Raw genomic sequence first — 13,127 nt, forward strand, 5'->3', positions numbered from 1 at the left:
GTGCAACCACCTTGGCTAATGCCATCATCAATTCTCAGTGGATTTCAAATGGACTATGAACAGGTCTTCCTGCTGCCCTGTGTATCAGTCACAATCCATTCTCAGCATAACAGCCATAATAATTCTTGGAATCAGGTCACTCCTCTGTTCAAGATCCTTCATGGCTCTTATGTCCCCAGAATAAAGGCTGAAAGATACAATGTGATCCAACTCCCCTTTGCTGCAGTCCATTTTTCTGTTTTCATTGATCTGCTCTTTGTTGAGGACATATTGGAATTCTTACTCAGCCCCAATGAGCCAACCCAATCCCATGTTGGGCTGTTGTATGGACTGTTTCCTCATCTTCCAAGTCTCTACTTGGGCAGCTCTCCCCTGTCTTGCAAGTCTTTCTCAAATCTGTCTTCTCAAAGAGACTTTCCACCATCACTCTGTATAATTTGGCAACCTTTCTGTGCCACTCTCCCATCATGGTCTTTCTATTCTGCTCTACTTTCTGGTTTTCATAGCACATATCACCTTCTCCCATTAGATTATACTCTTCTTCCTTAATGTCATTCAGTGTCAGTCACACCCCATAAGAGTATAAGCTCCACAAGGGCAGGGACTTTGTCTGATTTCTTCACTGATGTTTCCTGATGCTGGTGAGATCCAGACACCCCAAAACAATACTTGACAGATAGTTGATATTCAATGAAAATTTTTGTTTTTGAAAATGTAAAAAGATTCATAAATTTTGCCTGTCAATTTTTTCTCAGGGACCCTGCTCAGATCCCTCATTCTAATTTTAGTTTATGTGCTTTTGAAGGGAGGATCAATAAATATTCTTTGAATTTATGTAGAAAGCTAATAAGATAAACTTTACATTACAAAAGTAGAGCTCTTAAGGCTATGTTCACTGGGCTTCATTGTTCCACTGAACCAAAGCCATCAATAATTCTGCCTCATCTTTTCTTTGGTTTCTTGATGGCAGTAGGATTTGGTGGAGAATTTTTTTTTAAAGTGGTAGTTGTGATCATATTTGATATCTAATCCCTGGAAAAGATAGGGAAGAACCAAGGAGAACTCAGTAATGGGTTCCTTGGTCTTTCTGGTGCCATGCCACACTGGAGGTGTTGGGAGAGACGATGGAGTTGTAGGCGTTACATCTCCAGCCCACAAGCACACCAGGAGACCTCCCAGATAAATAATTTAAAACACCAGGTGACTTAGAAAGCAATTTCATTGCCAAAAAAAAATGACAGCCTCCCTTTTTTTCCACACAGGGGGAAGGTTCCTCCTCATTCTTGTCGGAAACTTGCCATGAGGATCCCTCTGTTTCCCCCAAGTTTACTCCCCCCAACCCTCCAGCTCTCAAGTGGTGACCACCGTCCTTCCTTCCGGCCAGGTAGGACTGGATGGGAGGGCTCGCTTTTGAGAGAACGTGGTGTGTGGCCATCCGGTTTCCAAAGAGCATGGACTTGCGCCTTACTCTTCATCCACCCTTCTCTATGTCCCCATGTTTTTCTTGCTCCAGTGTGTGGCCACACCCATGATGGTTTCTGGTTCTTTCTTGCCTTCCCCGGGTATTTATTTCTTCATCATTGTGGTCTCTCTTCCTTAGATAACTTCCATTCTTCCATATTATCTTTGTGCTCTTTCCTCTTTTGGTTTCTCAATTTGCAAAACTGGATTTCTTTTTAATCTTCATCTTTCTTGCACTCAGAATATTCTTCTCACTTTTGAAACATTTTTTTTCTTCCATTCCTGTTTCTCACTGCTCTGTTTCCCCACAGTCCTATTATCTTAAAACTCAGTTAGATCAAATTAATTCTCAGGGAGTCTTCTCAAGACACTCCACTCGTCTTACCACACCACTCATTTTGAAAGTCTAACAAAATTTGTAATTTGCTTTATTCCCACGTGGTGTTAAGCGGGCAGCTCATGATTTTCTGATCCTGAAGAAACAAGAGGTCTTTGAAATTGCTCACCAATGTGGATGTTTGGGCCAGGAGCTATTGATTGGAGCAAATTGCAAGCTCAAAAGTTAGAAAGGGACTTTAACTTGCCAGTGAGGTGCATCGTAAAATCTATTCTGTTCCTTTCACTAATAAGAAAACTGGTCTAAGTCATTTCAAAGGGTGTGTATTTCAGGGAGACAAGAAATACCCTTGTGATTTAAGTAAAGCAAACTTCTATAGCACAGTAGGTTATGTTTGACAATATTTGATCGTATGTTGCAAAATAGCTAGTAGAAAGGATTGGACTATTCTCAACATGAAGAAGCCACACATGTTTAAGATAATGGATATGCCAGTTACTCTGATCAGATCTTAACAATATCTTGTACATTCATTGAAATATTATGCCATCTCTTATAAATATGTACAATTATCATGTGTTTGTGAACATTTGAAACATTTTTAAAAATTTAAATAGCGAGTTTCTATTCTTGTATGTAATGAAATAGAGTTCTATAGCAAGGCTTGGAGCATTTTCATCTTCAAGCATTTATTAATCGGTGAAGTAACACAGTTTAGAAACTGTAATATCAAAGAATTAAGGAAAACAACTTTTTTACTGAGAAAGAGATATACATTCCTTCACTTCGTCTGCATCAAGGTTTGAAACTCAGTGTTTGGAAGGGCATGTGAGTTATTTGGGCATCTTGTTTAATTGCAGACCTCTTGGTGGGGCCTGATGGTTTGCCTTTCTAACTAACTCCCAGGATATACTACATTTCCACAGACCACATTCTGACTGGTAGGATTCTAGTACATTTCTCTTTCCTGGCTTTTGCTAGCTTTAAACTGTCTTTGTGCTATTTATTTTCTTTGAAAAACATTTTTAACCTAATCACAAACTGGCCCTTTGATATCTTTTTATTTTCTCCTGACTGTAACATAACAGAGAGGGAGAAAGAATGTCCCCTGAGAGCAAAAGCCCAGCCTGGCCATGAATTCAGGCCATGTCCTTTTAAAAGTGGCAATTTTGTTCATATGTGACCTTGTGATAAAGCTCACTTTGGAAGGTGGCACAGACAAGGGCCATGCAATATTGATTTCCAGTTTCTACGGGAAGCCTCCAGGGAGAGAGACCTTGAAAATGCTTTTGCATTTGCATGTAGAGGATACCCTTCAAATCATCAATGGTGAGCATCATTGGATTTTTGTTGTTGCATTTCAAACCACAAGTAGAATATTGGATTTTCTCAGGGGATGCAAATGACAACGGACCTAAAAACATATGACTTGGGTTTTGCTTTTCAAAACAAATACATAGAGACATCAATGTTATATTTTTGTCCTTCTGTTCCCTCAGGCCTGTGATAGCCTAATCACAGCTTGCATTCCCTTCAGAATGTACACTGAGCTTCCTGTTTATCAAAAATATTTATTTTTAAAAAGATACAAATATTCCCAGAATATCTGTACTTTCATAAATTTTTAATCATATTATTAGTTTTAGTCCCTTTAGTTTCCCACATATAAAATGTGGCATAAAAATAAATCGGTTTCACACTTTCTGTTAAAAAAATAGATCTCATTGCTAAGAAAGAATATAAACCTAATTATGCTATTTTATATTTGTAAAAAGAACAAAATGTTCTTTTATAGCAGCATATGAAATATAGATTTTATACTAATTTTAATGTTTCTGCAAACGTTTTCTTTCTTACTTTTTCATTTGACATTTCCATTTATACACTAGCTGAAAAACACAGTCAATGAATTAAAAGTCCATAAATTTATTACACATTTGCTTAAATAAACATATTTTTTCCCATGATAGAAGACTGAGCCTGAGAATACATTTCTAAAATTGTGAGTGAAAATCTTCATTGATAAAATCATACTCCTTCTTATCACCTGGAGATTACTAGGTGAAAATGAACAGGTGAATCACACTTTTAATCCTGGTACCCTGTATTTTGAATAGCTACAAATCATTGCAGAGTGAGATTTAAAACAAACAAAAAATAATGTTTGCTCACTTTCTGTACATATGAACCTTTAGATAAAGAAAAGTAGAGTGATCAATTTCTAAAAATAGCAATGACATATCACTGGAAATTATAAACATATGCCAAGAATATCTTAAGTGCTTCTTTGTTCTAGATTATACCTATTTCAATAGCACAAAAGAATGGAAAACACAGTTCCTAAATGTTTTAAATTAATAAAATTTAGTTTAAGGTCATAGAAAGACATGAAACATTCTTTCTAATGAAAACCAGCAAAAATGAGCATTATCAGGAACCTTCAAAGCACATTACATGTACTATCTTCTTAATCTAATGTTATATATTTGACTATATGAACTTTACTAAGGTCTCCTGAGAAGTACCAAACCTTGCACACACCACAGGTATTGTGCCTTTAGGTTGTTGTTTTTCTTTTTTTTTGTAAGCATCTGAAGGCATGGTTTTATGATCTCCATATCAGCATGTTTGACAGCACTTTCTTATTTTGATGCAGACAGGCAAGCAATATATTGTGTGTCATCTGTGCCTCAGTATACCCATCTATAAAACAGAGATACGACCAGTCTCTTTGTTAAAGGAAGCAGATCTTTTAGTGACTAGAAAGACAGATACCATCCATATATACCAAATCAGCCTCCACAAGATTATGACCAAATCCTGCCAGGGATTTAACCCCCAAGCCAGTCACAATATCAGGAGACCTTAAACATCACAGGCAACATATTTAAGTTGATGAGAAATCCCCTGTTTTTAAGAAATGTCTTTGAGAACAGCTCCTAGTGATAGGTAACAAACAGATGTGAACATGAGATTAAAGGAATAATTCTAAAATCTGGGCTCACTGTCTTGGGGTCATGCCCTCATGCTTTCTTTTTAAAAGCAATTTACCTACAGCTCTGCCAGGCTTAGGTAAAGAGGATATGTTGCATTCCACAGCAACCCACCTGTTATCTGCTGGAGAAATGCAGGCCCAGAATGCTTATAAGAACACAAATTACCCTGAAGGGGGGACTTTTGTGGTTCTTACATAGGCCAGATCCCAGAAGTCAGGGAGGTAAGGATAATCCTCCACCAGCCATGAAATCTATAAGAACAGGTTCCAATTAGAACTGGTCAGCATGGACCAAAATGACCTAGAGTTATCGTATGCAGTGGGGACTTATAAGTCTGATGTCATCCTGCAGTCCATCAAAATCAATAGCTGGTCCTAGGAAGGACTCTCTGGATACTTTCCTCAACTCCTGATAAAACTGGAGGGCAGGAGGGGTGCACCATCCTTCTAGTCTCTCAGAGGAACCACTCTCTTCCCTTCCTTGAGCGTGTCCCCTCTTCTCTTTTCCTATCCATTCTCATAAACTCATGCCGGCTACTTTGTGTGACATTTCTGAAATCTTTCGGTCATGATCACAAGAACTGGTGAGAACGGGTTGCTGTAATTGCTTCAGCTCCTCAGCAGGCTCTTGCCCTATCACACAGAGACTAAATTTTACAAAACAGACTTGTGAAAGCAGGACTCACTTCTGGGACATCCACCATTGACTGCTGTATCAGTGGGAGGGAGGGAGGTAACTTTTGCTGTGCCCATCACACCCAGGGGGAGGCAATGCCAAGCAGAGGGGTTGGGGGCACTCCATAGCCTGCACAGGTGGGTCAAGAGATTTTGATTCAACCTTTCTTGCACAGGGCTATTGAAGACTCACAGCTTGTTCTCAAAAGCAGCAAGAATGAAGAAGGGCACACTCATCCCCACCTACTCCCAAATTCAGCTTTTCTTTCTCCATCTTTTCTTTTTGTTCTCATGTGCCATTTACCTTATGGCTGTAGGTACTGAGTTCAAAACAGAGACTGACTGATTTTGCTTCCCTTGAGAAATTCTTGCTTTCCTCCCTCACCCTTACCCTCCTAGTGAAATCATCTCTTCCCCCAGTCCCAGATCAACATCCTTGTTAATGAGGCCTCCTTCTGAATTGAACAAGAAAGGGGTTAGGGGACACGTGGCCCTTAAGGAGAGGCCTAATTTTATTTGTTCAGCCATTGTCTTTCATTTGGATTTCATTTATTCATTCAAGTCCTATGGACTAGACCCTCATGTTTACCCCTGAGGATACAAGGACAGCTAAAGACACATCTTGAAAGAGAAATATCTCCTTTTCTTTCCATGTAAGTCTCAGTCACAGAGCACCAAGGGGCTTCTCCAGAGCATATGACAAATGACCCTGTTCTCCTTTTTTTTTTTTGTCTGGAGTTAGAGTAAAGGGAACTGCTTGGGGCTAAATTTTGAAAGATTTAAGCACAATATAAGGAAGGTTTTCTGAGCCTGTAAGAATATTTACATATTTCAATACATCCCTGGGGTGGTGGTTTGTTTTTTTTTTTTTTTCTCTTTGAAGATCCTTAAACATGGAGACAAAGAGCCTGTCTACCAGCAGAAGGTTGTTTACAGGTGACCTTTTTAGGATACCCTTTGAGTCTGTGAAGGATATGATTCATTAAAAGTCAGAAGTTTGACACTAAAATAATAGATAAGAGATCCAGAGAATTCAGGATGTGGGAGGACTCGTTAAATAGATTTGCATAAACATCATGCTGAAAGATTTAATGAGTCCATAGTTTAACTTATAGAACAAAGGATCAGAGATGGCCTAGAAAAAAAAAATTGGAATCAATATTGTGCATCTGAATTAACAACTATAGATTGTTGTATTAACACCTGAGAGATGAATTCTATAGTTATATCTTAATATGTATGTTGGTGTTCTCCTTCTGGGGAAAATGACCATTGCTCATTTTAAGAGTTCTATTTGTGTGTTCTTATTTCTGTGGCCTCTGGGAACTATGCATGTTTTAAGTAGCTACCATTGGTTGGATAGTGTTCTTGGGTTTTTCTTTTTTAATTCAAACAATAGTTATCAAATGTCTACTAGGTGCTGAGAAAATAAAAAGATGCACCCTGACTCACTTCAAAGGGACTACTATTTAATACTGTACAAAGTGGTAGAAAGAAATGGTCTGCAATGTTGTATGATTTTCACATCCAAGTGTTCAATATGTAGTAGCCAACTAGCCACAAGAGTTTTTAAATTTTTATTTTACTTATTTACTTTTTTCTTTTTATGGAACTAGGTATTGAACCCGGGGCACTCTCCTGCTAAGCTACATCCATAGTCCTTTTTATTTTAATACAGGGTCTCTCTAGGTTTCCCAGGCTGGAATTGAACTTGTTATTCTCATGCCTCAGCCTCCAGAGTTGCCTGGATTACAGGCCAATGACACCATGCCAGCCATAGGTTACTACCTGCCTGAAATGTGGTCAATGAAACCAAGGAACTGAGTTTTTAACTTGACTTTTATTTAAATTTAAATGTGAAACAGCCACAGTCTTATGCTTCATCTTAACATCTAATGTGTAAACTACCATTTTGCCAAGGATTTTCAGTGGGATAGACACTATGATCATCATTATAATAGAGCTATTTACAGGGGAGAAAGGACTGATGCACGCTTAGGAAAACCGGAGAGGCCTTCACAGAGGTGGCAGCTTTTGAGCTGAGACCCACAGCCCTGAGTCAAAGTTCATCAGGCAGAGGAGTAGACAGAAAGGCATACCTCATGACATCATGAGAAAAGTCCAAGATGCCAGTGTCAGGTGAATTGTTGTGGAACTGCATGTAATCTCATTGTTGCATGTTGTATGAATTGGCCCAGGCTTTCATAACAACATATCCCAGACTGAGTGGCTTCAACAGAAATTTATGTTCTGCTGGTTCTGGAGCCTAAAGGTCCAATATCATGACTCCTGCAAAGCTGGGTTTCTGATGAGGCTTCTCTTCTAGGCCTGCAGATGGAAACTTAGCTATGTCCTCACCTGACCTCTCTCCTGTATACCATAAGAGAAAGAGAAGGAAAACCCTAATGTCTCTCTGTCTTCATCTCCAAATATAGTCACATGGGGGTCAGGGTGTCAACATGAATTCAAGGGGACCAGTTTAACTCACAACACACATCATTCAATAAACAAATATCTTTTATCTAGGCTGATTTCCTTAGAAAAGGAAATATATGCCTCGTACCCAGCTCACACAAATTAAATAGAAAACTACCATCTATTTGTCATCATGTCATGATTTTGATCGCTGCTTTTGATTTACATATTAATTAATAACATAGAGTTCTCGAATATTAACAAGTATTTTAAAAACTCTACCTGAACCAATATATCCACCTCACAAATCTCAAATGTCCTTAATTATGACCTAAGCAAATATTCATTTTCCTTTATTCTTGGAAGACAAACCAGTGATGAGCCAGGGCTTCCTGCCTTAGCTCACAAGAGTCCACTTTTAAATTTTTCTGGATTTCTCGAACCAGTTGTTAAATGTAGCTATTATTAAAAATTTGAATTAACATACAAGTCAACAAATTAGATTAAAAGCAAAGGTAACGAATACTCAAAAAGTCATCATGTGTCCTTATGTCACATCACTTCTCAAGTATTCCTTAGTTGGGCTTTATCCTTTTAGCTGAGCTCTTGGTGGTGGGGTAGAGATTTAGGGAGGGTGGGGGGAGGGGGTGGAAATGTGTGCTTCCTTTGGCTGGCAAATGTCTAAATCTTGAAACAGATGTACCTAATGAGCTTCTCCATTCACTTTGTAAAAATACATTTGTATGTGTACCATCTTGGTCCCTTCCCCTGCCTCCGTTTTGTTAGAAAAATTTCAGGACAGCACTCCCAGGCCACTTTGGTCTCAGTGTACGATCCCTGTTAACTATCTGGAAGAAAAATAGAGACAAGACTTCTGGTCTTAAATATATAGGAATTGCCTTTCCTTAGTCTTCAGGACTATTGTGTGAAAACAAGTAGGGGTCTAATCTCCTAGAAGGTAGGGGCTTTTATCCATGAAGAGAATATGTCCCCAGATTATTAGCACTTTTAGAGGAGAAGCCAAGGTATGTAGGGTGTGTGGCCGGCCCATCAGTGGAGCATGAGAGAGAACGGGACACCATTGTGGGAAGAGAAGAAAAGTTCCTCAGGGGCCTCCCACTGCTAAAGCTTTTTTGTGAAATGTTGATCTGTGCTCCCTGGGTTTGACTTTGAAAGAATTATTCCGGCAGCACATGTAGTATTCTTGGATGATCTTGCTGCTCTTATTTCTGTGTGTGTATGTGTGTGTGTGTGTGTGTGTGTGTGTGTGTGTGTGTGTGTGTCTGTCTGTCTATGGGTTTTCATTTGTAATTCCATCTGCTTAGGAGAGTGGGCTCTCTATAAGGGAACCTGCTGCAAACTTCATTGCGGTAAGGATGTAGAGAGAAATAGGACTTACTCCACTAGGGGCTCTCATCTCACATCACACCTTAAGGAAAAGGAGATTTCTAGAAAAATTGGGCCAGATTTTCTTTGTTCTCCATTATTTTAATGTTGCAAGCTGTTTAGTAGTCCTTTTCTGACCTGTTATGTTCCTTTATAATGTGCCCCAAAGGAAAAAATACCCCAATCAGTGTCTCTTTACTTTGTTCCCTGATCCCTCTCAGTTTCTTCTTGATTTCAGCATTTGTCAGATTCCTAATTTTAGGGGTGGGTTAGGAAATTTAACCTTTATATTTCTGCCCTACACAGGGGACTCCTCAGATATTGAACTTTTGCTTGACTGAGAGGAATCCATGAGGTGCTATCTGGCCAGGCTTAAGTGGATTCTGTTTCCTTGGTTCTCCCTTTCTCTGAGGGCCTCTTATTTTATTGTCCCCTCTTCTAGATAATTCTCCTTTGATTTGAGTACTTTGAGGTTCCTTGACAAGGAGGTTGGAGCAAAGTTCCAAGGGTGAAATTACAGTGTGTTAAGAGTGAGGGGAAATTTTGTCTTATTTTTCCCTACATGGGATACAACACTGTGAAATTCAATCTTCAACTGAAGGCCCTGCAATTCTCCTAAAACATAGTTTTTTGTTTCCTTCTTTAACGAGGTTTAAGCTAGCGTTAATAAATTAAAAAGAGAAATTGCTTGTCTGTCCACTTCAGCTTTGTTTTATGCCCATTTCATATTGTTGTCTGTGTTGTAATTCATACTTTTGATACCATTTCTGATGTGTAAAATTGGTTGTTTTGTAAATATCTTATAAAGAGTTCAATTGTAAATAAACTATTGTGGCTGTTAAAAAAAAAGTCATCATGTACAATTTCATAGCTTCTATTGTCATCTGTGCTTTTGAGGTACCTTTATCTCTGCTACCTGCATGATGACTCTGTCTGAGCACCTTTCCCCAACTCCTGGCTCAAAGCCATCGCTTTGTAGTTAGATGTTAGCTATGGTGCAAGTATTTATACTGTGAAAAAAAAGCAAACTCTACAAATGGGGCTTTGTTTTTTTGTGTGTTTTTTTTTTCCCTTTCCTAAGAAAGCCATGTGTTAAACATTTACCAGCACACTACTGGCACAAAAGTTCCAGTTTTCTGGCAAGAGTTTTCTCAGAACTTAGAGAATTCCTGTTGAGACTTGCTATTGTTGAAAACATTGTTATCCATGGTCTTAGTCTGTTTTCTGTAGTTGATAACACATTGCCACACACTGGGTAAGTTATAAAGAGAAGAGGTTTATTTTGTCTCATAGATCTGGTCCAGGTTGAGGCATCCAACAGTGGCCTACCTTCCTTTCTATCTTCCTTCCTTCCTCTCTATCTCTCTCTTTCTGTCTCTTTATTTCATGGATGCTGGGGATTGAACCCAGCTCCTCACACACTAAGCAAGTATTGAGCTACATCCCTGGACCTTTTAAACTTTTTTTTTTTTTTTTAATATTTGAGACAGTGTCTCCCTAAGTTGCTCAAGTTGGCCTTGTCTTACAATTCTCCTGCCTCAGCCTCCCAAGTAGCTGGAATTACAAGCTGCCCCCATGCCTGGCTAGAAAACCTATTCTCAAGAAAACTTATCCCACTAATCCATTGATTCCATAAATGGACTAATCCTCCCATGAGGTATGTCCTTAATCACTTCCTAAACATTCCACCATGCCCAACTTCATAATATCTCATAATGGAGATTAAACGAGTTTCAGAGGGGACAAACCACAGCACTATCGTGTAAAAACCAAACAAAACTTTCTGCTGAAATAGATGACCTTTTAAAGACTTTTTACTGTTTCTTACACCAGAGAGAGGTATAAGGTGGTACTGTCTGGATGGCCTATGAACTCTCAGGACCCATTATAAAATATTTTTGGAAACACAGAAAAGTCCCCTAAAACACAAACATCATAGCATGAACAACATTTTTCTGACCCACTGAGCAATGTCATCCACCTGAAAATTGCCTCAACTTAACAGAGTAGCCCTCCCACTGTGAGTACTAGCTCACTGCTGAGGCGAAGGTAACACTTGGAACTTTCCTCCCTCTGAAAGTTTTTTAGTAGCAACAAGTACAATAGAATAGATTCTGGGATAAACAGTTTTTAGATTAAATTCTATTTTTGCAGGAAACTTTTTTTTCTCCAGTATTGCCCTTTTATACTATCTCCAAACAAGAAGTTTCTCAGGCTTTAAAACTGAAATGCCATTTGGCAGAATTTACAGTCAGACTTTTCCTAAAACTATAATTAATTCACACTTGCGGGCTGTAATATTTGAAGCTGAGGAAGTTTCAGCAACTTGTCCGGAGGCTTATGGAATATGATTGACAGCACTCGATTTCCTGCCTTGGTCCTTCTCTTCAAATGGATGCCATTGTACCTGTGTTTTTTGATTAAGGACCTATTCATTTGTGATTTATTTCATCATCATAACATTTTATGAGGCTGTTAAGAGGATAATTATAAAAGAAAGAATTCAAGCAGAAAAGGTTAAGTAATTTTAAGTTTCCACCCTTTCTCCAAGTATAAGTTCTGTGCACAAAACATTGAGAAAATTGGATCTATATGGAATTTAAGCATAAGAATGGATAAAATCCTTGTCACATGTAGAGAAAGGGGGAGGAATCTGAGGACATAGTTCTAGATAACTCTCAACTGCCAAAGGTCCAGGAAAGGTGAAAGGGGCAACATGACAAGTAAAGGGGAAAGGTGACAAGACTTTCAGGGGAGCCCAGAGGAAAAACAATGCAAAAAAAGAGAGAGAGAGAGAGAGAGAGAGAGAGAGAGAGAGAGAGAGAGAGAAACATCCATAGTGTTTAAAGCTACTGTGTTAGGTAGTTTTCTGTGACTATAACAAAATACCTGAGACTGATCTATTAATAAGGGATTGAGGTTTATTTAATTCACAGGTCAGAAGGCTGGGAAGTCCAAGAATGTGGTGCCAGCATCTGCTCTGCTCCTGGTGAAGGCCTTCTTGCTACAGCATAACATGGCAAGACAGAGCCAGCTTCCCAGACAGAGCTTATTTTATAAAGCCATTTGTGTGACAATCCATTAATCCATTAGTCTATTAATGGACCCATCCATTCAAGAAGACAGAACTCTAATGACCCAGTCACTGCTCATATGTTCCCCCCTCCACACTGTGCATTGAGGAACAGGCTTCCAACACATGAAATATGGGGGCACATTCAGACTACAACAGTCACTGGGTGGTACAGAGAGGTGTTCTTTGGCATTAGTGAAGATGACATCACTAGTGGCCTTGGTACTAATGAGGGGTCAGTGGACAGGTGGGGGTGGGAACCAGGTAAGGGTAGAATAAACAGGAGGCAGAGAAAGGGTGGTGGCTTGTCTAACACACCCTATAAGTTTAGACTTGAAGGGAAGCAGAGTTCTACAAGAGTGATGGAAAAAATATAGAAAATTAAAGGGAAATGTAGTAGAGAAGAGACTAATGAGCATTTCTAATTTATAATTCAGTCTAGTTTATTATGAGGCACTAGATAAAATGATTACCAAGAAAGAAAGAAGAGGGGTAATGATAGTCAACCCACCCTTGGGTAGGTTGGCAGGGATTCTTTTCCTTCTGACAAATTACTATTTAATAAAAGAACAAAAATCCGGATGAGCGTGAGGCATAAATTATCAAGAACAATAAGGATAAAGGTTCCTGTAGACACTCTTTGAATGTTAGCTTGTTTGCTTTTGCTATTTAGTACATTAATGATAATCTACTCAGCATTACATGGCTTACATCATGATTATCACAAATGATATCAAAGGCCACAGGTTGCTACATGAAGTGTCTACAGACCTAACAACTGCTGC

General features: G+C 38.9%; 1 protein-coding gene across 6 annotated transcripts in view; it reads left to right on the plus strand.

Annotated features, from left to right (window-relative positions):
- PLCB1 (phospholipase C beta 1) overlaps positions 1-13,127 on the plus strand; it is a 718,158-nt gene that overhangs the window by 638,951 nt on the left and 66,080 nt on the right. For 3 of the 6 annotated variants that reach the window (XM_081292671.1, XM_081292672.1, XM_081292673.1), the window contains exon 32: positions 1,263-1,384. The exons of the other annotated variants lie outside the window; for them this stretch is intronic. In XM_081292671.1, the coding sequence (XP_081148797.1) occupies positions 1,263-1,361 (99 nt within the window). In that variant the 3' untranslated portion in view covers positions 1,362-1,384. The remainder of the gene's footprint in view (positions 1-1,262; positions 1,385-13,127) is intronic. 6 annotated transcript variants of the gene reach the window in all.

This window comes from Spermophilus citellus (assembly GCF_964194105.1).
Source record: "Spermophilus citellus genome assembly, chromosome: 4".
Lineage (NCBI taxonomy): Eukaryota > Metazoa > Chordata > Mammalia > Rodentia > Sciuridae > Spermophilus > Spermophilus citellus.